This window comes from Empidonax traillii, unplaced genomic scaffold (genome assembly GCF_003031625.1).
Source record: "Empidonax traillii isolate 1590-97213 ecotype Southwest subspecies unplaced genomic scaffold, ASM303162v1 scaffold356:size572493, whole genome shotgun sequence".
In the NCBI taxonomy this organism is placed as follows: Eukaryota; Metazoa; Chordata; class Aves; order Passeriformes; family Tyrannidae; genus Empidonax; species Empidonax traillii.
This window is the reverse complement of record NW_020955549.1, coordinates 78,682-105,596: the sequence shown is the minus strand read 5'-3', so window position 1 is coordinate 105,596 and position 26,915 is coordinate 78,682. Positions and strand designations below refer to the sequence as shown.

The window sequence follows — 26,915 nt, the reverse complement described above, 5'->3', positions numbered from 1 at the left end:
GTGCCTTGCTGAGTTGGGAAAATACTCCCACTTCACACCTGCAAAAGTTAGAGACAATCAGACTGTTTCACAAATTTCTAATTTCCACCTTAATTATCATTATTTCACAACTTCACCAACATTATTTCTTACAAGACAAATCTGTAAATTATAAATTCGTAAAGGCTACTCTTTAAAGCAACTTGTGTAGTTTCCAGTCCTTGTCTAATGAAAGCAGCAATGCAAACATACCCTTTTATTGTTGTTCATGATAGAAAGCATTTTATATCCTGGCCCTGCATGAAGTCAAGAGTAACTGTAGTTTAGTTGCATCTTCCAGTGGAAAAGTGCATTTCAAACCTAATGTGGAGATCAGAAATAAACTCTTGCATAGATATTTATTCACACAACCAGGATGAAAGACAGGGATAAAACATACCCTGAAATAGCACTAGAGAATAGAAGAAATTTGAAGGTTTCAGAAGTACTGGCCTACAGCAAATACTCCAATATTGTGCTGGAAACCAAGGGATCTTTTGTGTGACACTTCCAAATAATTCTGTCACGTTGTTTTTCACTGTGTGTTCATGAAATCAGGAACATTTTACCGTGAAACTAGAACGGGTGAAGAACTTGGTACTGGCTTTTATGTTACAGAGGAAACACGTGCACCACAACTGTAATTAAACTAACTCCTATCCCTGACACTGCCTGAACCTGACTGTGAGGGGCAAAACCCCCCAAAATCAGCTACTGCCTCTCCTTTCACATGGACTGGAAAATGCCCAGCAGTGATGAGGCTGCAGGACAACAATCAGGTCACCAAAAAGGCATCAAATCACAGAATGCTGCACTCACCAAAGCAACGCCTCGAGCCTCCTCATGGGTCACTCTCACAATATTGGGCACACTGGTGTTAATGAAAAAATATCCAGAACCTTCTTTGATGAAAAGTTCTGCCTGCAAAACCAGAAAAGCGTCCAAAATTAGACTGTATCTTTCTAGTCCACTGCTGAAACTGGCTTCCTTACGCAGATGACGCAGTTTGAGAAGTTTCCCCCCCGTAGCTGGAAATCAGCAGAGTAACTCCTCACCTGAATGTCAGGGTGGTTGTAAATGGAGACATCAGTAGGGCTTACTTGGACATCCTCCACGAGGATCAGCTCAGTGGTGGCAGACACTGGGGGCAGAGCTTCATACTGGAACAAACAATCAGCAGTCACAGCAGAGAGTCAGAAAACAGCACAAGTGCCTTGCCAATGCAGGGAGGATGTTTGAAGCAGCTGAACAAAGAGCCAGGGCTGGAAAAGTTCAGGTTATGAGAATGCCATCCAGGATCTTCTGATTGGCTCAGCTGCTGCCCCCTCTCTGCAGGTGAGGTCACACCCAGGGCATGGCCTCCTGTTCTGCAGCCCTGGCATGACAGAGGGCAAAGGCCCCCACCCTGAAGGTGTAGCAGGGTCAGTCAATCCAGTCTGACATGCACACACCTTGGGAACATGGCCTAAGTTCAGTCAGAATGCTAGAAGTTAATACACAAAGTTTTCTTCTTCTAACTCATCTTTTTGAGATTCTTCTTAGGAAGCCTCTAAAAGAAATTCTTCCTTACATGTAACTGCACAAACACTGGACCAGATGCACGGCTCATCTCTCACTGTAACAACATTAGCTCAGAAAAGGAAAGAGGGTTTTAGAGGAAGCTACTGTTCTGTACCCATTTCACCTCATTAGTAGGATTATTTCCTTGATGGAGAAAGGATGTCATCTTTCCCTAATGAGGTAATAGGGTGTTCCACTCAGACATGGAGCAGCAATCACGACATCTCTGACATACCACCTACCAGATCTTTGGTTCTGGCTGCAAGAAAGGAGTGTGAGTATGGGCGGGTTTGAAAGCAGAACAGAGCAGCCCATGCACCTGAGAAAAGTAGCCAAGTTACCTCTTAAAGAAACAACCCATGAGCCTACAAAGTGTAGCAGAACTGCTGTCTGCAACTGCTCTCCCACTATGGAAAAGATTCCTCCCACACCTTAACCCAGAGACTTTAGAGAACTCCAGTGCCCTTTCCCACTATGAAACACAACAAACTTCTCTGAATTCAAGGAAGAGTTTGGAGCACTCACTTTTCTAATGATCCCTAAAAGTAAGATAGAATATTGAATATTGGCCTAATAAAGCGTGATACTGAAAGTTGCAAAATGATTGCAGAACTCAAAGAGTCCATACCACAACTCATTTTTTTAAGAGCAAAAACAAAGCAACAGAACCAAATGTCTCAAACATCTCTGGTGGCAAAATAACTGTGTCTCAAATATTGTGATTCTGACCAAGTTGTAGCCAAATTCTTCAGGGGAAATGCATTGACACCACATTTCCCAAGAGGAGCAGACTGGAAACCTCAGTGAAAAGTCAAGAACCACATGGCAAAACAGATCCCCTCCCAAAGAATTTACCATCCAGATGCCAAACCTGGGCCACTCTGCCAGCAATCTGGCCCACAGGATATTTCACATTACTAGTGCCCAGCTGGCACCTGCTTTGAGTCAAATACTGTAACCTCTACCTGCGCATTTTATTCTTTGCCTCAACTCTGCTCTCAAGGTATCTGATTCAGAACTGCATATCATCAAAACCCACTTAAATCCTGCTTAACGAAATTAGGTAGAAATTCAATTTAGGAAGCAGGGTATGTGAAGTCAGTCACTGTGCACATCAGCTTATTCCACAGGCTGAAACCTGCCTTGACATTCAGTTTGAAAAAGTGACATAAACAGAAAACTGCCATCTGTTTACACCTGCCCTTTGTTCATCATCGCTGCCTTTTCCCATTTTTCCCCCCTGTGCTGAGTATGAACAAACTAAAGCATTTCAGAGAGTGGCTAATGACTTGTAAAATGAGAGCCTGGGCTTATGGCTGGCACTGTACGAAGGAGAAGTCTCTCAGGAAACAAAAAAAAGAGCATTAGTCAGAGCCCACACTAACATATGGTCCACATGAGGAATCAGTCAGCTTCGGCTTTGCTCATGCAGAACTCTCCCACCCAGCTCTGCAGAGGAATAATCCATTTGCTGTCCCCAGTGACAGCTGCACGAAGCACATGGTTGCTTTAGTGAAGGACAAGCAGCAGAGATTCACCAATTCATTAAAAAGAAAAAACTGAAGAGAAACAAAACCAACTGAAATACTTCTTTGTAACCCCCTTGCCCAGAGGGTTCAAAAGCTCCCGAGGACTTGCATGTATTCCACAGGAAAAACAGCACCCAGTGCAGAGGAAAGCAGGGAAAGCCAGGAACAAGAATAAAAACAGCTGTATGACCCTGTCTCCAGGAGTAGCTATGGAGCTGCTTTACTTGTCCCTCAGGACCACAGGAAAATGGCACCAAACCCAGAGTTGTGTTACCTGTGCTCTCACTGCCCTCAGGTGGGATTGCTGGTACCCAGTGGCAGTTGCAGAGATGGCAGCTGTCCCAAACTCCCGATGAACTACAACAGTCTGTAAGCCTACAATCAACCAGAGATTAAAAATACACTGCTGAGCTCTTCTAGTACCATTATCAACAGACAAGAAGTCTGGCTCTTTTTTTCTGCTTCCCCCACCCCAAATAGCACACCCTAAAATTGTATGTTGTAAGATGATATATAACTGGAGATTACAGTAATTTCTTTAATCAAGCTCAGTGATTAACAAACAGATTTAATCCTGACCTCCTTCAAACAATGAAATGCTCATCTAAACCAGCTCATACCGTGCATTTTCTTCTGACCACTCCCATCCTCCTTCACAATCAGCTCCATTGGCATATCAGGCTCAACATGAGCAAAGGCTGTTTTTGTTGACTCCCAGACAACACTAAGAGAGCTAAAGTTATCAAATTTACTGCCTTGCTGGTCATAGGCAGCCAAATCCAGGACTGGATTGCGATAATTCGAGACAGGAACCTGAAAAAGAAGGAATATTTGGAACTGAACAGATACAAGAGCATTTCTTAGTCATTAAAACATATGCTGAGTTCCATGAGATTTATTGTAACACTCATTACATGAGGCATGTTCATTAAAATGAGCCATCAATGCAGGTCATTAAGCTGCACTTCAACTGCAAGGGTTTGCTTTTTTTGGAAGGATAGAGTGGTTTTTTTAGCCAGTGAATTACCTTCAAACAAATAAAGAAAAAAACAAACCAACAACAACAAAATCGACCTGCAGCTCAACTCCATCCCTCAGAACTCAAACAAGTAATGAAGAACAGTGCTGTTTGTGAGAGGCTCAGAGCTGGTGGTGTGAAATGCAGTGTGCCAAAGGAAGCTGAACTGACACATGATGGAGCCAGAAAGGCAGGTGAGCTCTCAAGTGACTGATAATACACAAAAAACCCTTCTCCTCTTGTTATTACCCAGAAGCTACTTGAAATGATTCATCAACTCAACAAGCATTGCAGTTTTAGGAAAGGAGGGTGACTTTTATATTTGCCTGGGAATATTAACATGACAAAACACTGTTTACTGAGCAGCCAAAACGTGACAACACTCCTCAGGAGAGAGAATACAGAGTAAAAATAAAATAGCAAAGTTCTTCAAGCTTGATAATCTACAGATATGCACTGTCCATTTACTGTGACTCAGGGGTGCAAAGCTGGACACCTCTGATGTGCTTCCACAGAGATCTTCTCATCAGCAAAATTCGTGCCTTTACTGGTAAGACACACACATGCATGGTAAAATATGTCTCTGCATGCTCAGTGGCACAGTTAGATTACAATGAAGTGCTTTAGAAAGCAAGTACTTTCCTCAGAAACAGCTGCTGGAAATATTTCCCCCTCCTTTTTTAAATGAAAAATAATTTTATCTCACAGGTCAGAAGGGTTTCCTCACTGAGACACTTGAGTGAGAAGCCACAACCCAAGTGCTCTGAGGTATATTCCTATTTTCTGGTAGGTCCCTTTATGAACCTGTTTGAATGATCACTGCAGAATCACAGAATCAAAGAATGATCTGGGTGGGAAGGGACTTAAAAGCTCAACCAGTCCCAGCCCCTGCCACAGGCAGGGACACCTTCCACTAGCCCAGGTTGCTCCACACCTGGCCTTGGACACTTCCAGGGATCCAGAGGCAGCCACAGCTTCTCTGGGCAACTTGTGCCAGGGCCTGCCCACCCTCACAGGGAAGAATTCCTTCCCAATATCCCATCTCTCCCTGCCCTCTGGCAGTGGGAAGCCATTCCCTGTGTCCTGTCCTTCCATCCCTTGTCCCCAGTCCTTCTCCAGCTCTCCTGGAGCCCCTTTAGGCCCTGGAAGGGGCTCCCAGGTCTCCCTGGATCCTTCTCTTCCCCAGGTGAATGCCCCCAGCTCTCCCAGCCTGGCTCCAGAGCAGAGGAATCCAGCCCTGGGAGCATCTCCATGGGCTCCTTTGGCCCTGCTCCAGCAGCTCCACATCCCTGTGCTGTGCTGGGAGCCCCAGGGCTGGACAGAGAGCTCCAGGTGGCTCTTACAGGGCAGAAGAGAGGGGCACAATCCCCTCCCTGGCCCTGCTGCCCATACCTCTCCCAGTGCAGGAGCAGACAGGGACACCAGCACTGCCCCTCCTGGAGCAGGTCCTGCTGCTTTACTTCCCACGTGGAGGTCCCAACACTGATCCTCCTGTTAGAAGAACCCTTCCCTTACCACTTGCTTGTTCTGCTGCAGCAAAGGGCAGGAGAGGTCGAGCTGGGGGCTGCCATAAACAGGGATCAGGGTGAGCCGGGAAGGGACAGCGCAGATGAACTTCACCACAGCCACTTCCACCGCTGGGAACAGGTTGGTCACCGTGGGGCTGTTCCCAACTGTCAAGGCAAGAAGCTGGAAAAGAGGTAAATGAGGAAGGAGAGTTCAGGCGTGTTCTGTTTCCAGGGGCCTCAGTTCAACTCTGATGGCAGAAGGAACAAGTAAAAATACGACTCTTGGGGATTTACAGCACCATTAAAGCACAGGGAGATGTAAAAGGAGGTGCATTTTTCAAGCACGGTTCTATAGCACAATCAAAGTACTATTCCTGGGAACTTTTCCTAGGTATTCCTGTTCATTACTGTCAAACTTAATTCACAACAAATCTCCTGGTAACTTAAAAAGGAAACAGCAGGTGTTCTTCTTGCAGAGTGAGAACAGAACAGCCAAAAGACAATATTTATAGTCACGTCACTGTGTTTAAAAACATCTTATCTTTTATTTTACATTCCTTGTTTAGCCTCCAGCAAAACAAAGTGGCTCTAAAGCCAGAGAAGGGTATCCCAGCAGGCTGAGGCAGCTCTGGTTCCCTCATCCACTGATGCAGTGGTGCAGAGCATGCAGATGCCAATGCACACACAGTCCAGACAGCAGCAACAAGGGCTGTTCTTTCTGGGTTTGCACTCACAGATACAGCTCTGCTTTGCAGAGGCTTCACTGAGGAAGTCAGTGGAATTTGGCAGCCCCACCAAAATGCTTAGGCCTTGCAGAATTGCAGGAGGAAAACATTAAACCAAAGCTAAATGCTTTACAGACTGGGGAAGATGAACAAAGCAGGATAAATCACTTCTGCACGGTGGGGAGAACAGGACCAGGTGGGAAATGACTACGGCCACGTTCACAAAGCTGCACAAATTGCAGAGCAGTGAATTCCTACAGCTGTCATTTGTCAGAATAAACAGAATTACCCTGGGAGGTAATGCGGTTAAGAGGAGCAGGGCAGACAGAAGAGGCAGCTTGCTGCAGTAACCTTCTGCTCTGATGCTGCTTGTGCAAGCTGAAGCTGCACTCATCAGGATGTTTAGGGCATCCCACAACATAAGGTTTCCATGGCTTGGGTTTATGCTGCAATAAACCCACCATAAACCACTTGATAACAGAATGTTGGGAAATGCTCACTCCACAACCTGCACCAGCATCACAATGCATAAACAATATACTTATCCAAGTTCTTTACTGGCCTGTTATAAAAACAACCTCCCATATAACAAGTGTGTGGTAGCATAAATCTGTCTGGAGCCTGTTCTCAGCTGCCTGAGCTCAGTGTTTGATGGAAGGTAACACAAACACCTTCTGGCACTTACCTGCTCTCCCAGGCTCTTGCACGACACCCTCACCCAGTGCTGGTTGTGGTTTTGAGAGGTAGAAGGGCCAAGTAAAGACAGGACAAGGCTTTCTGCATCCTCAGCAGTGATGTTCCTGAAGAACTTGGAAGGCTCTTGGACCCATGGGCCAGGTCCTCCTTCAAACAACATGTCTTTGGAGGAACCCAGAGTCACTAAAGCGACAGACGGTGGATCCACAGCCTGCAGTGAGTAATTACAAATTAATAATTCAATTTACACAAGACCAGGGCTGCACCAAAATAATTACCATCACCTACAAGAATTCTGCCCAGTTGGATTATAATCAGTGAACCCACGGATCCAAAGGAAAGTTATCACATCTCTTTCATGAAAAATTACAGCAGAAGACCCTTAAATACTTTTCTGAGCACAGAGTATTCTGCTACACTTTAAAATAGGCAGTACTTTAAATGAATGAAGTAATGTCAAATTGTACTTTCTCTTGACAGTGCTCTCTCCAGAACAGTTCTGTGTATGTAATCATTCTCCTACACGAGTTTTACTTCAAACCTCTCTGCACTGATGTGCATTCCTGGGGCAGCCTGTGCTGTTCATCACCACAGCAATTAACCTGACATTTAATACACAAAAACCATTTGTAGCTTGTGTTCCACAACATTATATTACTTTGGAGTTCAGTAAGAAAGAGCAGCTAACAAAATTCAGTTCTTTCCACAGGTGCATTTTGAAAGGAAGAGAGACAAGGTGAGGTCCTCTTTCCTCCCATTTACTCCCTGATTGTATTTGTAATATTAAGTTAAAATCCCATTAGAAACCAATGAGATTTAGTCTCAAGGGTCTGCCTGCCCTTGGACTGTTTATCTTTCTCCCACTTTTTAATGCTGTAATTTATTTATTAATAGATGTCTGACAGAAAAATGCTGCCTTCTCTTTCTAGGCATCATAAATATTTCATTCTACAGAAAGGAGGGAAAATAATGTGGAAATCACTGTTCTACACTTCAAAGAAAGAGAAGTTCTTCACTGAGACATCTGAGCACAGCTTTTTTTTTTTAAAAAGTGCACTTAACCCACCCCCTTTGTCACCATGACCTGGCTCTGTCAGGTACCCCAGAATCATTTCACTTTATACATGAAAAGCAGCTTTACAACACCTCAAGGGGCTTTGCTAATAAATGTGAACGATACCACAGACACGAAAAATCCCTAATTGGAGGGACTGTGCTTCTCTCTCACTGCTGCCAACAACAGAACAGAAAGTGTGCATACTCTCCTTAGGACATCTCAGCATCTTAAATAGCTGAGCATAATTATTTGAAGATATCTGACAGAAAAGCATATTTAAATCATAAAATCATCATTATAGTCACAAAGTTTCTACCATTTGCACTAACATTTTTTCCAGATTTGGGGGAAAACAGCTGTGGCCAAATGCATTAGACTTCAGCTCTGCAGAGTCAGTGCTGGTCTGTGAAGATGAGGTACCACTGTCCTGTATTTCCATCTACTGCTCCTGGCCAACAGCGAAATATAAACCCACCCACCTCCTGTTTTGAACATATTTATTGCATAACATCAACCTGCTCTCTGTCATTGAAAGGCATTTTGAGTGCTGCCTCAGGAGCAGAGCCAACACTCACTCTGAGCGGCAGGAAGGCCGCGATGGCGATGCTGGCGCTGAGGTGGATGTGCCCGTGGGTGTAGCTCACCACCAGGGTGGTGAATCCCTGAGCCTCGGCTCTCACTCTCACCCCACTGCAGAAACCAGCACCTGGCTTCAGCCTTCCTGTCAGAGAAATCAGAAAGAGATAAAAACATGTTTAGAGAGCAATGCCCAGGCATGTTAATCAAGTTCAAGGTGGTTGTTTGAAGGGAGCCTACAAGAGAGCTGGAGTTTTGGCAAGGGTCTGGAGTGGCAGGACAAGGGGGAATGGCTTCAAACTGACAGAAAGCAGGCTTAGACTAGAGATTAATAAGAAATTCTTGGCTGTGAGGGTGGGGAGGCCCTGGCACAACTTTGTTACAGAAGCAGGTTAAAAATACTGAATCAATAGAAAGACATATGGGAGACCACATATTATCCAATAAAATGACTGTCAAATGCTTTTAGAGTCCCCCAAAACATCAGAAATATCAGAGGGAAGTTCTGCATAAAAAAGTAAATGCATCCTCAAAATAAACACACTCTGATCCCCCCCTCTGAAGTCAGAAAAATGAACAGTGACTGAAAGATGTGTGACAGGAATATCTTCATTTAACTTCCACAACAGGGAGGGGGTCAAATCACCTTCGAGTGGGCTAAACACCCCCTGGTTCTCCACCTCCACCTGCAGATCCAGGTGTGAGCAGTCCCTCAGGGGGATCAACGTGCCCGTCTCCGTCGCGAGGCCGTTGATCTGCAGGGGCAGCTCCAGGGTTTGGCCAACACGTGCTTCCACCTGGCAGGACGTGAATTCCATCCCACTGGGTTCAGTGACATACACCTGCAGGGGAGAGACACAGCACACAGGGATTTCACAGCTCTTTGCCCACAGCAGCTTTGCTGGTTTAAGGTGTGGGCCAGGTTGTGTTGCATCTCCAGGAGGTCCCATCACCAAATGGGACAGACTGAACACCCAACTCCTTCACATTCTGACTTCTTCATACCTGGCACAGTGAGCAAGGCTGCCCAGCCTCCCTCCCTCCCAGCAGCAGGGATGGAGACATTAAGGGAACTAATGACCCAAATATTTCCTCAATGCCTTTTCTATCTTCTTTCTTTGCATTTCTGTTGGCAAAACATTTTTACAACTGTCCAGAGCTCAAGGTTTCCACACAGTAATTTGCAGAAATCTAACATAAGTGAACATGTATCTACAGCCTAATTCAACAACCTTCTGCTTCAACAAGTAATCTTGGGTTGTATTTCCACCTGTTGACTCTGTACTCAGCTTTGTTCTTCTTCAGAGGACTGGTCAACAGTGAAATACAGAAAAAGATTGGCAGAAATAACTCTTCCCTGCTGTTATAGAGGGTTGGCAGGCCCTGGCACAGGTTGTGGCTGCCCCATCCCCAGAAGTGTCCAAGGTCAGGCTGGAGCAACCTGGGACAGTGGAAGGTGTCCCTGCCCATGGCAGGGGCTGGGACTGGATGGGCTTTAGGGTCCCTTCCAAGCCAAACCATTCCATGATTCTCTGGTTCTATAGTTGGTATGCTGATGAACAAGCCTTAACTGCATTGTTTTCCTGATTTGTTTTTCCATTAAAGAATCCACCACAGACTGACCACATATTTCATAACAATCACTATGACCAAAGCTTTTATTTGCAGTATCTTCACTACCTAACCCTCTGCAAATGGCTTCAGGACACCAAGCCATATGCTCAAGAGTTAAAGCTGTAGTCTGTGTGGATTAACTACTCCTAAAAGTACTAGTACTAAACTTGCTCACCCAGGTCAGTGAACAGAACTCTGCAGTTCCTAACACACAAGAACAAAAGCATTCAAAAATAACCTATTCGGATTGTGCAATACACTGCTCTGAAAGCTCTCATGGACACAGGGGTTCTTTCTGTCCTCAGGCTTTGACTTATGTTTGAGGAGAATAAGTTTGAGCCGAAAAATCTTCATCCCTTTATCTCTTGCTGTAACTGCTGCACTGCTAAAAAGCAGCATCTGGGTTGTTCAGGGAATTATTTCACAGCAAGTCTGTAAATTAAATTCTGAACAGATTTTAATTCGTGCCACTATTTTAAGAATTTCAGTCATTGCTTTAAGGATGAAGTTTCGTACCTCTCAAACTAATTTTGCAGAATTGACAGAAATACTCTGAGCAAAACCCCAAGCTAACTCACCCCTCAAAAACCCAGCATTAGTAGATGAAGCTGCTCCAAATGTAATTTAGTTAGAAATATCTTTCCCAAAACATGTAAACTAAAAACACTGAAGGAAAAAAAAAGAAGGGGGGAAAAATGTAGGAAAAAATATTTGTTTCCATAGTTCCCTCTTCATTATGGGACAGACTGGAGCAAATACATTTTTCAACACTTTTGCCCAAAGGGACTTTGGTTCAACAGAAGTGCAGGACAACAATTCCAGCAGTGTTTACAAACTGGGAGATGCTGTGCATAGCTGATGAACTGGGATGCCCCTCCCCAGCAGGTGCTCAGTGGCAGGCACTGCCCTGGAAGGAAGGTGCATTGCCCCAGGGCTTCCTAAATCCTACTCCCCAGGAACAAGGCCCATCAGCTTTGGGAAGCCTGAGGCAGGTGGGGGTTATGTGGCAGCCTCCAAACAAACCCATTTCATCGCTGGCCCTGCAGTCACACACACACAGAGCCCCTGGAGTGCTCACAGCCAGCACTCTCAGCTTCCCTGAGCCCAGGAGCAGCTTCCTCTGCTCCCTCACATTTCCATTCCCGTGTTTAGCTCTTTGCAAAAGGCACAGAGTTCAAGCCCAGATTTAAATCCTCCATTTGTGAAGGCAGCAGAGCAGCAAACACACCACAGTAGCACTTGTAGTTTCTATTCCATCACATCACAGATCCAGCTGCTCTTAAAAGCCTACCAAGAGTTTCATTAAGGAAACTTATTTGTGTCCAAAGGACAGAAGAAGTTATCTCCAAATCAGCAACACTCCACACAAAAATATTGAAGACTGTGGATCTGCAGTGTTAACCAGAGCAGCTTCTTCACCTTCCTTTGCACACCCTTCCTGTGGGGCCATTCCAGGTGCTGTTCCTGGATTTTCTTCACTCCACATACACCATGACCAGATCCTAAGAACAGGGGATGACTTGCAGAAAGACCATGAAATCCCTCTTGGGAGCCATGTCTTTCACTGCCATTTTGTCCTAATTTCCCTAAAATACTGCTTTTTCTTGTCCAGCCTTGGTATCAGGATTCATTCTGTGGTACTGTACTCACTTCAGTCACTTCTCCAGACAGGAATTTCCTTGCACATCCTGGTATCCTGCCACCCTTTTATATCAGGGCAAAATGCCCACTTCTCACCCTGCAGAATGCATTTTAAGTTTGTCTTGTCTGCTTAGATGGCCAGACCGGGAGTAAATCACCATTTCCTCCTTGCACTCAGAACTTCCAACAAGGAAGTCAGGAAGGGGCAAAAATGGGAGTGAAGTTCAAGCAGTGGACAGAGTCTGAACCCCCAGAGCACAGATTGGAACTCATCACTTCACTTGCACAGGGCAGGCAGGGAAACCTCCTGGGAACCTTTTGGAAGTGGAATGCCAATGGCATTCTCAGCTGCTTCACTGTTTCCAAACCCCATATTCGAGAGCGATGAGGGACAAACAGAAGTCTTACCTTCATTTCTCCATAGTGCAAGGGATTCTGAACATCAACTGCCTGAATAACACTGATCCCAGTATCACTGCCTGTTGTCATCATTCCTTTGACTGTCACTGTTGCAACAGCCTGGTTAGAGCAGGACCAGCTGAAATTCCCACTTCCACCACGAGCCTGGAACAGAGAGGGAAAATCTTTCAAAGATTTTATAGAGTATATGATTCTCCCATTTCTCTGCTGTCACACCTTGGAATGTTTTGCATGAAAACCAGGAACACACTGAGAAAGGGGAAATACGAACAAAGTAACACCTCAGAACTTCCAAATAAGCAAATAAGAGAGAGATGAGAAGATTAGTACCCTTCACTCACTCAAATTTCAGCTTTCTTCATGCACATGCCCTGTGTGCTCACCAGTGCTCCAACCCAAACCTCCCTCCTGCAGCTGCTCAAGCCTGGTGGGAATCTCCCAACTCCCAGCTGTGCTCACAGCACAGCACAGACCAGCACACCAGAGGGGATAATCCTGCTCCCCACAACTCCCACTGCTCCTCTGCTCTCATCTGGGGTGTCTCAGAGCTGCTGAGCTGACATTCTGCACCCACCAGCTTCTGCCAGTGGGATCTGGGAAGGGATCTAAAGGGAAGAGGAAAGGAGGTGGGAGACAGGGAGGAAAGGAGGTAATGAGGGGAAAAAAGAAAAAAGGAGGGGAAAAAAGGTCACTCTTTTCTTGGCAATACTTCGTTATTCCTATGCTGAAAAATCAGCAGATCCACCTGCAGCCATTCGATGAAGTGCTGCTGCAGCAACAGGTCAGTCATTCCATGAGGGAGTGGAATTCTCCTACAGGGTGAGAACCTTGATCTAATGGTCACATCAACAGGCACACAGGACACAGCTCTGCAGGAGCCCCTGGCAGCCAGGCCAGGGCAGGATCTGCTGCAGGGTTCTACTGTAGGGGTATAAACAGTTACCAGCACAGAGTATTGACCTCCAGGATGTGCAATCCCAGTTACTGGAGAACCACAATCATTAAATGCTGTAAAACATGTCGATTTTAAACATCAGTATTGTGAGCTATAGGAAGTACCTCTTGAGACAAATACTATGCAGGAAGGTATAATGAGAAAATTTTTAAATCAAGTTAAAAAAAGAGATAGCTTTGACACTCCAAAATAAATGTCAAAGTTCCATCAGAGTAGAACAAGGCTGAACGCTGGAGTAATTTTTTAATGTATATTGTTTTAATTTCTTTAACTTCCTCTGCATTTCCTTTAACCTGTTTCATAATTAAAGTAAAAACAAACAAGATGATAAAAAAGGACAGTGCGGAAAATAAGCAACTCTAAATTCTGCAGGAACTTGACTAATAACTTTTACCAGGAAAAGAGAATAAAAGGAAAATGAAAAGGAGCCTCATTTCCCTTTCTTCCTTCCCTGATTCCAGAAGGAGCACTGGACACAGACCAATGGATGCACAGGCAATGTGTGTGACAGGAGGGGATGCACAGATGTGGTGAGGAAGGCTGAAAACACGCAGGAGTTCTGCTCATTTTGTAAAGGTATTTTTATTAAAACAGAGAGATGAGCAGAAAACATAAAACAGAAACACCCAATTCTTACTAATTGTATGAAGTCTCATCTTCTTGCCAAACAAACATTTTGGCACAGCATTAGATTTTTTTCTCTCTAGCACTGAGGAGAGAAAGGATAAACCAGCTTTCATTACAATCTAATCATTCCCCCCCAGCCTGAGGGGCTCCCTGGGACAGCGATGCCTCCCCAGCACACAGCAACCTCCCCATCCTGACCTTCCCAAAGCTGGCAGGGACTGAAGGAAAAGCAGCAGAGCCCACCTCATCGGCACAGATATGAACAAAGCAACCACAACAAACCAGACAGCAGACAAAGTAAAACCTACCAGTCGTTCTGATACCATCTGGAGGGAGTTCCTTCAGCTATAAACAGAATCTGGTTAGATCCAAAACTCCCTTTCAACTTGCTCCCAGAAGGGGAGAGTTTAAACTCACCAGTTTAAAACAGCCTGACAAACCGTGGGGTAGGAGGCAAACATTGCTCTGCAGGCAGGAACAGCAGAGGAGCTGTGTGTGCTCCTGTCAACAACCACTGCTACTGTGGAATGGGCTCAGTTTTACAAGTATAAACTCACTGCAACGTTGGAAGAAAAAGGTTTGCACGTTTTTAATGAAAAAAACCCCACCACAGTAAAGTAAGAATACTGACACAATGACTACAGTGGCAGGAATGTTCTCTGGTGAGATGCTTCATTACATATGCAAGGTAAGGTGAGATAAGAGTAGAACTGTGAACGAGGTGGGAAACAAAAGCACATTTACTTTCCCTTACTGGGAAAACTCCACCAGAATTATGATGAAGCACTGAAAATGCATATTTGTACTAAGAATTTTTACCACACTCTGCTGATGTGGTTGGGAATAGCATGAACTAAACCAAACTCAGGCCACAGGAAATGAAAGTGCAGATGAAGCACTAAACTCAATGGAGTTACCTTGGGATTTGCACTGCAGAATGCAGCTTTATCCCTCTGAGATTGATTCTCTTCCTAGAGTCACAGAACCATCAAGGTTGGAAAAAGACCTTTAAGATCATCAAGTCCAACCATCAACCCAGACCACCCTGTTCACCACTAAACCACGTCCTCAACTGCCAATCCAAACATGTTTTGAACACTTCCAGGGATGGTGACTCCACCAGTGCCTGGCCAGCTGTGCCAATGCCTGACAACCCTTTCCATGAAGTTTTCCCTCATATCCCATCTAAACTTCTCCAGGCACAACTTGAGGCCATTTCCTCTCATCCTGTCACTGGTTACCCAGGAGAAGAGCCCAACACCACGAGTGTCACTGCCTCTTTCTGGATACTCTTTAGGCTCTTTAGATACTTGAGGACAGACCCAAAAGTCAGCACCACTTCCTGCTAAAAGGGAGAGGCACGAACTGTGCATCAAACACCTGAGTGCAGGGCTTGGGCATCACTGGACTGGGAAAGCACAGTGTCCTTTGCCTTAGTTAGGCTGGAGATACAGGATATTGGGAGCCAAGCCATTTGGTCATGAAACCTATGGAACAACTGACAGCTTGGGAGCAAAGACACGCGTAAGAAACACAGGGGAAAAGTCCCTTCTGGAAATGGAACCGAGGCCTTTGCCTCCCTAGAACTTTTGTTAGCAGTATGAGGGGTGTGGTGAGTGAAGGATACTGATGTCCAAGGTTGACAGAGTGGTGAAAATTCATCTTGTCATGCCCTTTTTGCAGTGACTTTCCACTCCAGTTCATACTCCCAACCCCTTCCAGCAAACGACAGCCTCTAATTATCGCTGTGAATCTTTGTACCCAGGATGTTTCCTGGAATTCCAAACCACCCCATGCACATTTGTGAGGTGCATACACGAGGGGAGAGAGAAAGGGAAGGAAAGATAAGAGGTGAAAGTCCGTGGGAGTTTTATATTTGTTGGTTTCTTGGTGCTTTCTTCAAACTACACATTAACTCCTGTACCTAACATCCCTAACATTTAATTCCTCCCGTTTTCAGACATCCCTGTGCCTGGAATATCCAAAGTCCCCTCTGTAAGTGGTTTCAGGCCTCAGTGTGCCTGCCTGAGCAGTACTCCCTACAGCTGGATGGTTCTCTGGCATACCTGGATGGTGTACTGGTAAACTCCTGCTTTTGGCTGCCAAGGAAACGTCAGGATACTCGGTGACAGAACTATGGGAACATAGATTTCCACATCCTGCTGGTTCCTCACTGGAACTGGTAGCGTGTGGACCCCTCCATCCTGCCAAATGCAAGAGCACAGCGTTAACCAACGGCACCTCAGGGCTTCCCACAGATCATGTTTAGTCCTCCAGTTGTTGGAAACATCTCAGGAGAGAAAGGAACACTGCTGAGGGTCACTCGTGGAGTGTGTTACTTGTGAGCAAACAGTCAGCTCCTGGCAGCAAGCTGTGCTGCTGGATAAAATGAGGATTGTTGCTGTGGAGGAACAGGTGCCCTGGTTAATTTAAAAGGCAAACAGCACAGAGGGACACTCTGGCACTACTGTTTGGAGACTGTGTCTGGGAACCAATCTGGCCACTCAACATCTGTGTTTACTCTGCTTGTTCCACTCTGAGCATCAAATTCAGCCCAGAAGACCCACTGCTCACCCCCAGCCACTGGCCTTCCCAGCTCTGCTGTCACTGCAATGCCACCTCCTCTGGAACAACACACTGGTCCTGCAGTGCTGAGGGAACGCTTTGGCAGCTCCCAGTGGATCCTACTCCACTGGAGAGCACCTCTTTGACACAGGGAACGACCTCCCTTCTCACACACAGACCCTGCTCCAGGAACCACTGAAATGAGTGCACAGCAGATGGGCTGAAGTTTCAAGCAAAAGCAAGTCCCTTGCACACCACGTGCCCCAGTTAGCCACACGTTCAGCAGAGAGTTAATCCATATTAATGGGAAGGAATGTGCAGGCTGATACATTTGGCAGATTTTCATTCCAGCGTTTAAGATCACTTACCAAATGACAGCAAACTCCCCCAGTGTGAGAGCAGAGCAAGGCCAGGGTGTGACACTGGTGATCTACCACAACACACTGTAAAACCCCCTCAGCCTGAGGGGCCTTTGCCCCAGCACGAGGGGATGGGATGTGCCTGCACAAGGACCTGCCACGAGAGAAGAGATCAGTGCTGTGCACTGCTGCCTGAACAGGCCTTTGCCACATGCCTGGCACCAAAATCCCACTCTTTACCTACACAAATCCTCTGCTGACTTAATTGAGTTTTCCTCAAGTGGGGATTTTAGAATTTGGTCCTTAATGTGTTCAAACAAAGCAGCTCAGACCATGCAGTTCCCGGGTTTTCTTTCCCTGTGAGGTCACTCCTGCACAGCCGAATTAATTTCAGGCCCAGCAGTAAAGCAGGAGAGCTCTGGTGAGGACGTACCTGATCGACCACTGCTGTCAGGGCAGCGTCAATGGTGGTCTGCCCCTCCTTTATTGCCTTCACATAATGATATGATCCATTCAGAGATGACTGCAGCACCTCAAAGTATTCCCTGGACAGCTCAGCATCAATTCTGATGTTCTAAAACCAGAATTCAAGAGACATTGCTACAGGTAAATGACATTAAAACTGTACAGACAGCCATAAACACAGAGCAGATCAATAACACATCAATGAGAAAACTATTGTAACAACACAGTTCAAGCACACCTGGCTGAGACTGACTGGAATTTTTCCCTGTGGAAGTTTCAGTCTCTCAATAAGATTTTACCTTTTAGACACAGCATTCACTCCACAGAAAGGTTCCTTTTTTATATTACCAGCAATGTGTGACTTAACGTGGAAAGTACCAATATTTCTACCACTAAATAATTTATATATTACAATAATTTCTTAATTTTGCCATTCTTAAAAAAAAAGGAACAAATACACTGCCTCAGCAGCACACTGAGCTCAAGCTGAAACCCAGATCTGTATTTCAAGAAGCAATTATGTGCAAATAGAATATCATTCCCATATTTTCCATTTTCTGAAAAGCAATAATTGTATAAAATATTTAATAATTTATCAGTATTTTAAAATTTATTATATTTATGTTATCCTTTTGATGTTTTATTGCTATATTTTATTATTTCATATTTATATAAATTTTATATGATAAAATATATAAAAATAGTTTAAAATTTACATATATGGAATTTTATTACTTTTTTCTTTCAAATGAACCATTTAAATTTTGTTTTCTTTGTATATTGTTTTTAAGAACTATGTACAGATTTAGCACCTAGGATGTGAAATTTAGGAAGAAATTCTCCCCTGTGAGGGCGGTTGGATATCCAAACGTGAAATTCATTGTCCAACTTCTTCCTGTTTTCTCTCCAGCACTTAAAACTCCAGTGGTTTCACATCAATCACCCAGAGGGCTTTGTTTTAAAAAGGCAACAAGCAATAAAACAGAGGGAAAAAAAGGAAAAGGCAAGAAACGACCCCCTTTGCACCGTCCTACCTGAGTGGAAATAAGAAACCACTCAGCTAATTTCAAAGCAAGTCAGGAATCAGGAGACAGACACTCAGAGGTACATAAACATTTCAACTTACTTCAGACAAATACACCTTATTGCTTGATTTATCATACACATCAATTGTGATTTCATAGAGCCTGCCCGTTTCCAGGACCCATCTGTCACCTGGGTGAAGTGTAAATCCTACAAAACAGGAGACACTGAACAGCACAAACCAACAGTCTCTCCCCTAATGGAGAAAAGCATTTGGCTCCTGGTGCCCACACTCTGCAGATGAACATTTATTATTCAAAGCTGCTGAACACAGAGATAAAAGCAAATACCTATTTACTGCTAAACCTATTTCACAGTGAGCTACTTTCATGAGTAAAATTACTTTTCTATGAAAAGTAACACAAGGAATGGAAGAGTGCATACACACCATGAAAATCACAAAAGCAAGGCAAGAAATTATATGAAGCAATCAAGGAAATCAATACCAACCTAAGTACCCTGGATTTACCACATAGACAGTGCTGTTGGGCAGCCTGGACACCCCCTGCATGTGGATACCTGCAGTCTTAGTAAAGGAACACAAACGTTTAGTCAAAAGTCAAGATCAGTTTGTTCCTGGGGCTCCTTGTGCCTCTTTGGCCACCTGGAGCTAATTTTAAATTGGAAATAAATGTTATCCCCACGCCCCTGCATGCCAGGGAGCATTCTGGAGAGATTTCACCACAGAACATCATGCTGGAAATATAAAAATGGAATAAAGCCCCAGCACACCTGCACAGTGACTGAGGGAACAGACATGACTTAACTGATCTTCTGCCAACCCAATTTCTTAGAGCACTCCAAGGCATCTGACAGCTCTGCTGGGACTGAATTCCCAGCAGAGTCGTCTTCCAGGGCTCCTGCTACAAGTGGGGAGAAGGTTCTGGGTGGAAAGTTTGTCCCCTGCCAGGAGCTGGCGGGTGGCAAAGCCTCTCCAGGGAAGGATACTCTTGTGCAGCAGCAGCAGGTTGGTCTGGCCCAGCTGCAGGGCAGTGACAGTGGACGTTGCCTGGTCCAAGCTGGCGACGGGCCGGGCTGGGTCTCCCTGGGGATCCAGGATGTGGTTGTGCAGCTGCAGCTCGTACAGCTCCGACGGCATCGCGATTTCTGTGGGGACAACGAGACCGCGCAGCAAACTGAAAAACCAGGAGTGGCAGGGTCTGCCTGCTGCTAATTACTGCTGATTATTTTCCACTGGTGCCGAGTGCACACGTGAAATCAGGATTTTTCGTGTCTTGTAAGACAGCATTTCTGTCATTGCATCAACACACACACATAGGGTAAGCCTCCTGCCAGACTTTAAAGTCTTTGAAGCTGCAATTTCCAATTAATATCAGCTCACTATTTAGACCTAACAGCCCAGGCATTTCCAGCTTCTAAAGAAAGAAGGGAAAAAAAAGAAAGAAAAAAAAAAAGAGAAAAAAGACAAAAATGAGTCAAGGTATTACACTTCTAAATGGGCATAAAGCCAACCAACCCACACTTACAGAGGCTCCACTTTGTGGAGTGAACCCATTTGCCAATAAAACATTTTCTGTTAGAAAAGTTACTCATCTAAATTTGATTTAACTAAGAAAGTCATTCAGATTCTCAGTGGCTGTGAAATAAATGAGTACATCTAAAATGCCAGTGTTGGCTCCTATTCTGAGTTATCCTCACCTTCACATCCGCCACAAATCTGCAGGAGTATATTCTTTATAGTCACAATTTTTTTGACAGAAAGAACTAAGCAGCTGTATCACTCTGTGCCTTAGGAAAACAGTATTAAATATTAACCAAGTAGTTTAAATACAATTAAAAATTTCTCAGCAGTTAAAAATTCACACAAAGCATTAAAAAATAAAAATAAGAGAGAACAGAACCAACCTGTGATCTTCCCTTGCCTCATTTTCTGAACTCTGTACTGAATGGATGTTCCTACCAGAAGATAAATGTCATATACTGGATTTAAAAGGATGTTTTCCAAAATAAGCAATCTGACTTCTGCAGGATGTACATCCTATTGATGGAGAGAAAAACAAAAAAAAAAGGTAAAAAAAAGAGTAAGCACATTGAAAGCAGCTCGTTTGAAGCAGACCATGCAGGAGCAACTTAGAATGTAGAAGTGAAAAATAACACTTGCTGCAATTGGCTCTTTATTTTCACCTCCAATTTTGTCACAACAGGGCAATGCAAGGGACAGTGAATGGTACAGAGACCTGCTCTGTGCACACTGTGCAAGGAGGAAGAAAAAAACCTGAGTCTCTGTGAGGATCATTTTGGTTCTGTTTTCCAGAGAATAGAGGAAAACTTGAGACAGAAGCTCAGTGATCATTCAGCCAGAAATTCATCTTCCCCGCTACAAAACGTGGTACCTCCAGGCAGCACATCCATTAGAACTGCACTGAGGAATCCACATCCAACTCACTGGTCTATTAAATTAGGAATACAACAGATAATTGTATAAATTCCATTACAGCTGTTTGAGGGATGTTCACTGAAAACGTGCAGTCTGGCAGCAGGGGCAGATTTAAGGGAGCTACTAAACCAGAAAGAGGAAAAAAAAATGACAAACCAAACAACATCATTTCACTTTCACTCACAGTGTCAGCTCAAAAGTAATTGAGAAATATGAATATTAAACCAGAAAACTAAGCAATATAAATATTAAACCAGGAAAATAAGCAAGCTACAAGCACTCAGACCCCCAAAAGTCAGTGATATGTAGAGCAAGCACATGTATTCAGCACAATCAGGGAGAGCTGGAACAAAACCACAACTACAGGTATGGGTGAGATAGGCCAAGGCAATTCTCCTTCCAGCAGAAATATGAAGTACAGCATGTGGCAGCAGAAATCTGCCAAATCAGACCTGCAGACACAAGGGGAACTTCCCTTCCCTGGAAACCAGGACCTCAGGAGGCAGAACTGGCTGTCAGGAGGTGTTCCCAGGATGGAAAGAGAGGTATATCCAGCAGGGCAACCCTTGTTATAGTCATTTATTTACTGAGTAAAAGAACTGAAGGGTTCTAGTTGAGTCTTTTTTCGAAGACTAAAGCGCCAAATGCTATGATTCTAGTTATATACATGCAGTATGAACATCAGGAAAAACAAAAGTGCTCAGAAGCATTTGGGGTGTGTTTCTCTGCCACAGGGCCTTCTCTCAGAGGTTTAGAGATGCTCTCTGGCACATGCACCAAACTCCAGCCCTTCCTGGGTGATGTGTCAATGCACTGTGGCAGAGATGCAGCACTGAGATCCACAGTGGAGATCCACAAACAACGAGGCAAACTCAGAGAACTCCTGGAACACTGGACTGTAAGATTAAATAATAAAAAGTTCAAGATGAACACAAGTTTCTTACCTTATAGACACTTTCCTGTAGTCTTGCTTTTAATTTAGAACTCCCTGTTTTCATTCCAGACACCAGAATGGTATCTCCTTGCTTGGCAACTTTTTCCATCTCCAGGATATAGGAAGGTGGGATGTAAGTGGATTCTACGAACTTGAGGATACTAAAAAGTGAACCAAAAAGTGAGCAGAGAGTTGTTAAATGATCTTTGTAAACTCCCAGAGAACCCAGCATCTATTCCCAGCTACTTCCATTTTTAAGTAAATTTAAGATGTCTGCCTGGGACCAGATATCCAAATTGTCCTCCTTTGAGATATCTGCAGCTCATTTCTGTGACTGATAAGTCTGTTTGAAGCCGCTTGTGGGCTTTCAGGAGCTATCAGAAGACTGCACATGTTGTCTACAATGGTAGAGTAGGTGTAGACTGCAGAAACTCTCTAGATTACTGTGGAACAACTCTATGAGAAACCCAAAGGTTAATATTTATAAAAGTTAAGAGCTTAACAAACCCAGAACATAACTGTGACCCCCATGGAGAAACCAGGATGCATTTAATCCATGACTATGGAATACTCTACCAGCAGAATGCTTGCAGTATCTATTAGGAATGTCAAAGAGATGTGACAAGAGGGAGGGAAGGAATTTGCCATGACCAGGTAAATGACAGGACAGCAATGCAGTCTGTTTTTCAGGTTATCAGCTCCCATGTGCACATCATGTGCTTGGCTTTATGTGACCCTCACAGCAAAAGCAGTAAAGCTACATGGAGAACACAGATTTTAACATATTTGTGACAGTTTATCATTTATTTTGCAACAGAACATTGTTATGTTATCACAGCTGTGCTAAGACTAGAGCACAGATCAATATTAGTTTGGTTTAAACCACATCTCTGGCAAACACTTCAGTGAAAATAAAAGCTCCTGGGGACTAGGACTTGGATCCCCAGTGGGAGCCATTCACTCTGGCTCTCTCACATCTGCAGCTTCAGGAACATCAGAGTTTATCAGGCTTTCCCCAGGTAAAGCTCTGGGTTTGTTTCTCTAAGGCTGCAAAAGTGGACTCTGTGTTTACTCAGCAGCAAAGTCTTGTTTGCTACCCTCCCCTTCCCCAATTCCAGTGTGTTTGGAACACAGGTCTGAGGATGGCAGTTCACTCAGCCGCTCTGCTCGCTCTCAGAGCTGGTTTCCCCACGTGCTGCTCATGCAATCATGACATGAACATAAAGCCAGTTTCTCTGTGAAGGATTTCCTACGTTCCTTCCTGTCCCTCAATTTATCTACACGTTGCTGTTCTCTGAAGACCCTGAGGGCTCTGGTGCACGAGTGTGAGTCTATTCCAAAAGAAGTTCTGACTCGAGCTGTTCTCAACAAGTGTCTATGAACTGTTAGGTGAGAAAAACCTGTGTTGCATGTGTTTACAGACGGGTAAACTCCCATGGCTCAGGGACACATTTTTCACATGTCCAAATTCACCAGGACATAAACCACGATGAATATTAACATACTGCTGCTAAGTAACACATCCTGGTGTGTTGACACCAGCTGGGGACAGTGCAAAGGTGGAACTCTTGGAGCCCAAACTGGAAATATCTCACTGAGGCACTGCTAAGCAGCCTTCAGTCCTGACTGGCTTAATGAAGGTGGACACTCACATTTATTTCTCTTTGAAACCACTGAAGAATGTCATCACTGTAAAACTAAATAGGGCACATGCTTAATAAAATAATAATTGAAAAAACACCATCACCAAAACACACACCACAGATGGTCTGGTGTCAGAGATAGAAGGAAAATGTACTTTAAAAAGAAGAAATCACAGAGTCTGGATTCTATTCCTAGAAAGCCTCAGGTGAGCTTTCTGATTTTGGGAACACGAACTCCACCTCCGTGAAATGGAGGCAATATTTCCTTATTACACAAAAATGCTGAAAGACACTCACATTGGTGAGCTGTAAAGCACTTCCAAGATCTTTGGACAGAAGTTCCCACAAAACACAGCACCTTAAACTCCAGTGAACTTGGTCTGTGGGTCAGTACAGATGATGAACCAAGCACCAGGGGCTTATTTATCAAGCAAGTGCTTTGCATTCACTGCTGTGTCTGAAAGACAATGCCCTGAACACCTTTCACTCAGCTATTCCACCTGGCCCTAGCAGCTGTATCTGGCTCACAGGCAGGCACTTGCTCCATGCCAAATTAAAGTTTAGCTACTTTCAGAACTACTTCAACACCAGAACTAAGGGTTGACTGACACCTGCAACTCTTCAAGTTCAGAGAGCTCCTTTGTGAAATGGAACTTCTCTTTTCCTTAAAAAAAAAAATTAAAACTGCTGAAATCCTGAGTCTTACTGCTAAATCTTCCTTTTGCACAAGATGTTTCAGCAAGATCAACAGCTGCATCTATTTGTTTCTAACCATTGCATCAGAGCTACCAGAGCCACTCATGAACACTGTCAGTTAAATGACACAGGGATGAGAGTGATTTGGCACTTACAAAAAAACCAACCTGAAACAACTGACTCTTAAGCACAATTATTTTAGGAACAGTTCAGTAAACTGCCTGGACATGGGGAAATGTTGACACATCCCAGACTAAGAGAGATGAAGTTGAGAGGTCAGTGGGATGTCCTTACCGTAAGGCACTGTGGGAGTCTGAGAACCCTCCAGCCTCTGGGTCCTTCACCACCGTCCAGTCGAACACCAGCCCTGCCAAGGTGCTGAAAGTGTTCCCTGAAACCAAACACTGGCATTAACACAATCCCACGTCCTCCTGGGACACACACCATGACTTATTCCTCTAGGAAATGTCTATCTCATCCCTACAAGAAGAACCACTGGTATTTAGTTAAAAATCACCAGCCAGGTGTGTCTTCCTTTCACGTTTTTCAACACCACATTCCACTTGATGTTTTCCACAAAGCCCAGGAGGTAAGTGCAGGTGTGCCCCTCTCCCCTCAAAAAACCCTGCTAAACAACACCATTGGGGGAACCTGATTTCACAGCATCAACGAACTGCAAATGTCCTTCTGGTTATGAGCACAACCCCAACTCATCCACAACAACAGTTAAGTCTTCACTCAAAAAGCTCAGACTGAGCACCTTCTTTCCACAAACTGGGAGCCACTAGAACAGGAGAAACTGTAAATGTTAAGAAGAACAGAAGGGAATAAATAGGCTGAAAACAAAGGTTTAATGCAATCACATTCAAGTGTAAGGAGCTGCTAAGCTGAAGGATCTTTCAATCTTCAAGATGAATCTTGCTGTGAATTGCAGTGTCCACTGGCACAAATAAATATGGAACACAAATCCCAGGGTTAACTATATTTTAAAATATATTTTCATTTGTATGACTCTCTTTGACATTTAAATTTATATCACTAAAGAAAGCACCAATGCAAATCTGTCACTGAATTGTTCTGATTAGAGATGATGCCATTTTTAAGCCACAATGCACAGCCTCTGCTATTTCTCCCATTTCTACACAACTTACTGCAGAGTTCCAAATCCCAAATAGCCAGGAATTTAAACACAAAACTCCAAACACACAAGGCAAGAGAAATAAAACTGACTAAAACTCGATTATTTAACATATTATTTAACAAGTCTCACTTTAATGATGCATTTTTAGCCAAACAAATGAAGACACACATTTTTAAGTCTTTCTCATTTAACTCACCTCTAGTTAAGTCATAATAAAATAACTTGAGCAAAAGTTCAGCACACAAAAGAAAACAACGTGACTTTTTTCCCCCCTCTCTGCATTCTACACTTAATTTGGCCAAAGGTCTCCATGATCATCTTCCTCTCTTGCATTTGAAAAGTAGCATTGGATGATTGAGTTTGTCTTTGGAGCGGCTTATTAAAAACATGTACAAAAAGCAACTAATATAGCTGAGAAAAAAAACATAGCTTAAGAAAAAATAATTAGAATATATATATATTTAAAACTACTGGAATAGAAAATAAGGAAAAATAATATTCCTGAGCATATACTGATGTTCACAGGAGCAGAACCATCAACATTAATGAGTGGTCTGACCCACACCACATGAAGGATGCAATAATTGTCATCAGCCCCAAACAAATCCTCCTTGGCACATCCCCAGGGTCTAATTAAGGACTTGCAATGCTGGCCCTGCGCTGTGGATACCCAAAGGGCTCCCACACAGCATCCTCTCCCTCCCACTCACACAGGCTGCACTAACAGCCCTGACACCTGTTCTTTGTGCAAGTTTTCAGCAAACCTAAGCACATCTGCTGCCAATATTCATTGAGCTGGATAATTATTTTATATTGATTTTTTTTACCTTCTAAATATTAAAACAAAAAGCACTCACAAGTGCCTTATTCTAGAGCCTTCCTTTTCCTGAACGATTATATCCTGCAGTAAACTCGCTGCTGCTCCTCAAGGTTTTTATTTTAAAGTGTGCCCAAAAAGGCCACTGAGAGTCCAGTACATCCAAAGGTCTCCCAAGGATAGATCCCAAGGTTAATTTGGATCAAAAAGAATTGATTTTGTGAGCCCCTAAACTTAGATTGGGAAGTTTAGTCCTTCCAACCCACACTTTGTTTCAGCCATGCAGATGAAACGCTCCCTGTGGGTTCTGAGCCACTGCTGCTCTTCAGACTTCTTACCAGGTCATGGTGGTTCTTCTGATGCTACAGACAGGATGAAAAGCAGAAAAACTCTGCTCCTATTAAATAATTATGCCTTCAGTCTAAAGGCACTGACTCCTAGGAGCCTACATGGTACCTCCCAAATGTTTTTGTAGTAATTAAGGGATAGTAATTAAGCAACAGGTGGTTGGTCTTCAACATCACCTCTGAACCTGCTGTTTGATGCTTGATGGGGCTCAGATAAAACGTCCTCTTGCAAAATTCTTTAGACTACCTCAGCTCAAAAGAAAAACAGGAAGAAGAGCTGACCACTTCCCAACGTATTATCCAGAAAACTCCCTTTAAATTACTCCACTTGGCTTCAATCAGCTGTGTCACAAATACAACCAGTGCACACATCACACAGTTACACCTTTCAGCAGGTATTTCATCTCCCACCTGCACATCTCTTACCTTCAGAATCCAAAGCCAGGATTTTGAGCTGCAGGGGGGAATCCTCCAGGTAGAGCTCTCTCGTTGTGGACACAATTTGGATGCCATGAATTAGATC

The 26,915-nt window shown here is 44.0% G+C and overlaps 1 protein-coding gene across 1 annotated transcript in view; it reads right to left on the bottom strand.

Annotated features, from left to right (window-relative positions):
• The window catches only part of NUP210 (nucleoporin 210), a 59,511-nt gene that overhangs the window by 23,425 nt on the left and 9,171 nt on the right, over window positions 1-26,915 (bottom strand). Inside the window, exons 4-21 of the mRNA XM_027892537.1 lie at window positions 26,819-26,915; window positions 24,382-24,478; window positions 21,759-21,909; window positions 20,283-20,415; window positions 19,365-19,523; window positions 18,867-18,935; window positions 18,460-18,566; window positions 17,302-17,442; window positions 16,011-16,148; window positions 12,351-12,506; window positions 9,334-9,529; window positions 8,687-8,832; window positions 7,044-7,265; window positions 5,641-5,814; window positions 3,728-3,920; window positions 3,382-3,482; window positions 1,074-1,178; window positions 838-939 (exon numbers count right to left, since the gene is read on the bottom strand). The exon at window positions 26,819-26,915 is cut by the window's right edge and continues 4 nt beyond it. Coding sequence (XP_027748338.1) covers window positions 838-939; window positions 1,074-1,178; window positions 3,382-3,482; window positions 3,728-3,920; window positions 5,641-5,814; window positions 7,044-7,265; window positions 8,687-8,832; window positions 9,334-9,529; window positions 12,351-12,506; window positions 16,011-16,148; window positions 17,302-17,442; window positions 18,460-18,566; window positions 18,867-18,935; window positions 19,365-19,523; window positions 20,283-20,415; window positions 21,759-21,909; window positions 24,382-24,478; window positions 26,819-26,915 — 2,487 coding nt within the window. The remainder of the gene's footprint in view (window positions 1-837; window positions 940-1,073; window positions 1,179-3,381; window positions 3,483-3,727; window positions 3,921-5,640; window positions 5,815-7,043; window positions 7,266-8,686; window positions 8,833-9,333; window positions 9,530-12,350; window positions 12,507-16,010; window positions 16,149-17,301; window positions 17,443-18,459; window positions 18,567-18,866; window positions 18,936-19,364; window positions 19,524-20,282; window positions 20,416-21,758; window positions 21,910-24,381; window positions 24,479-26,818) is intronic.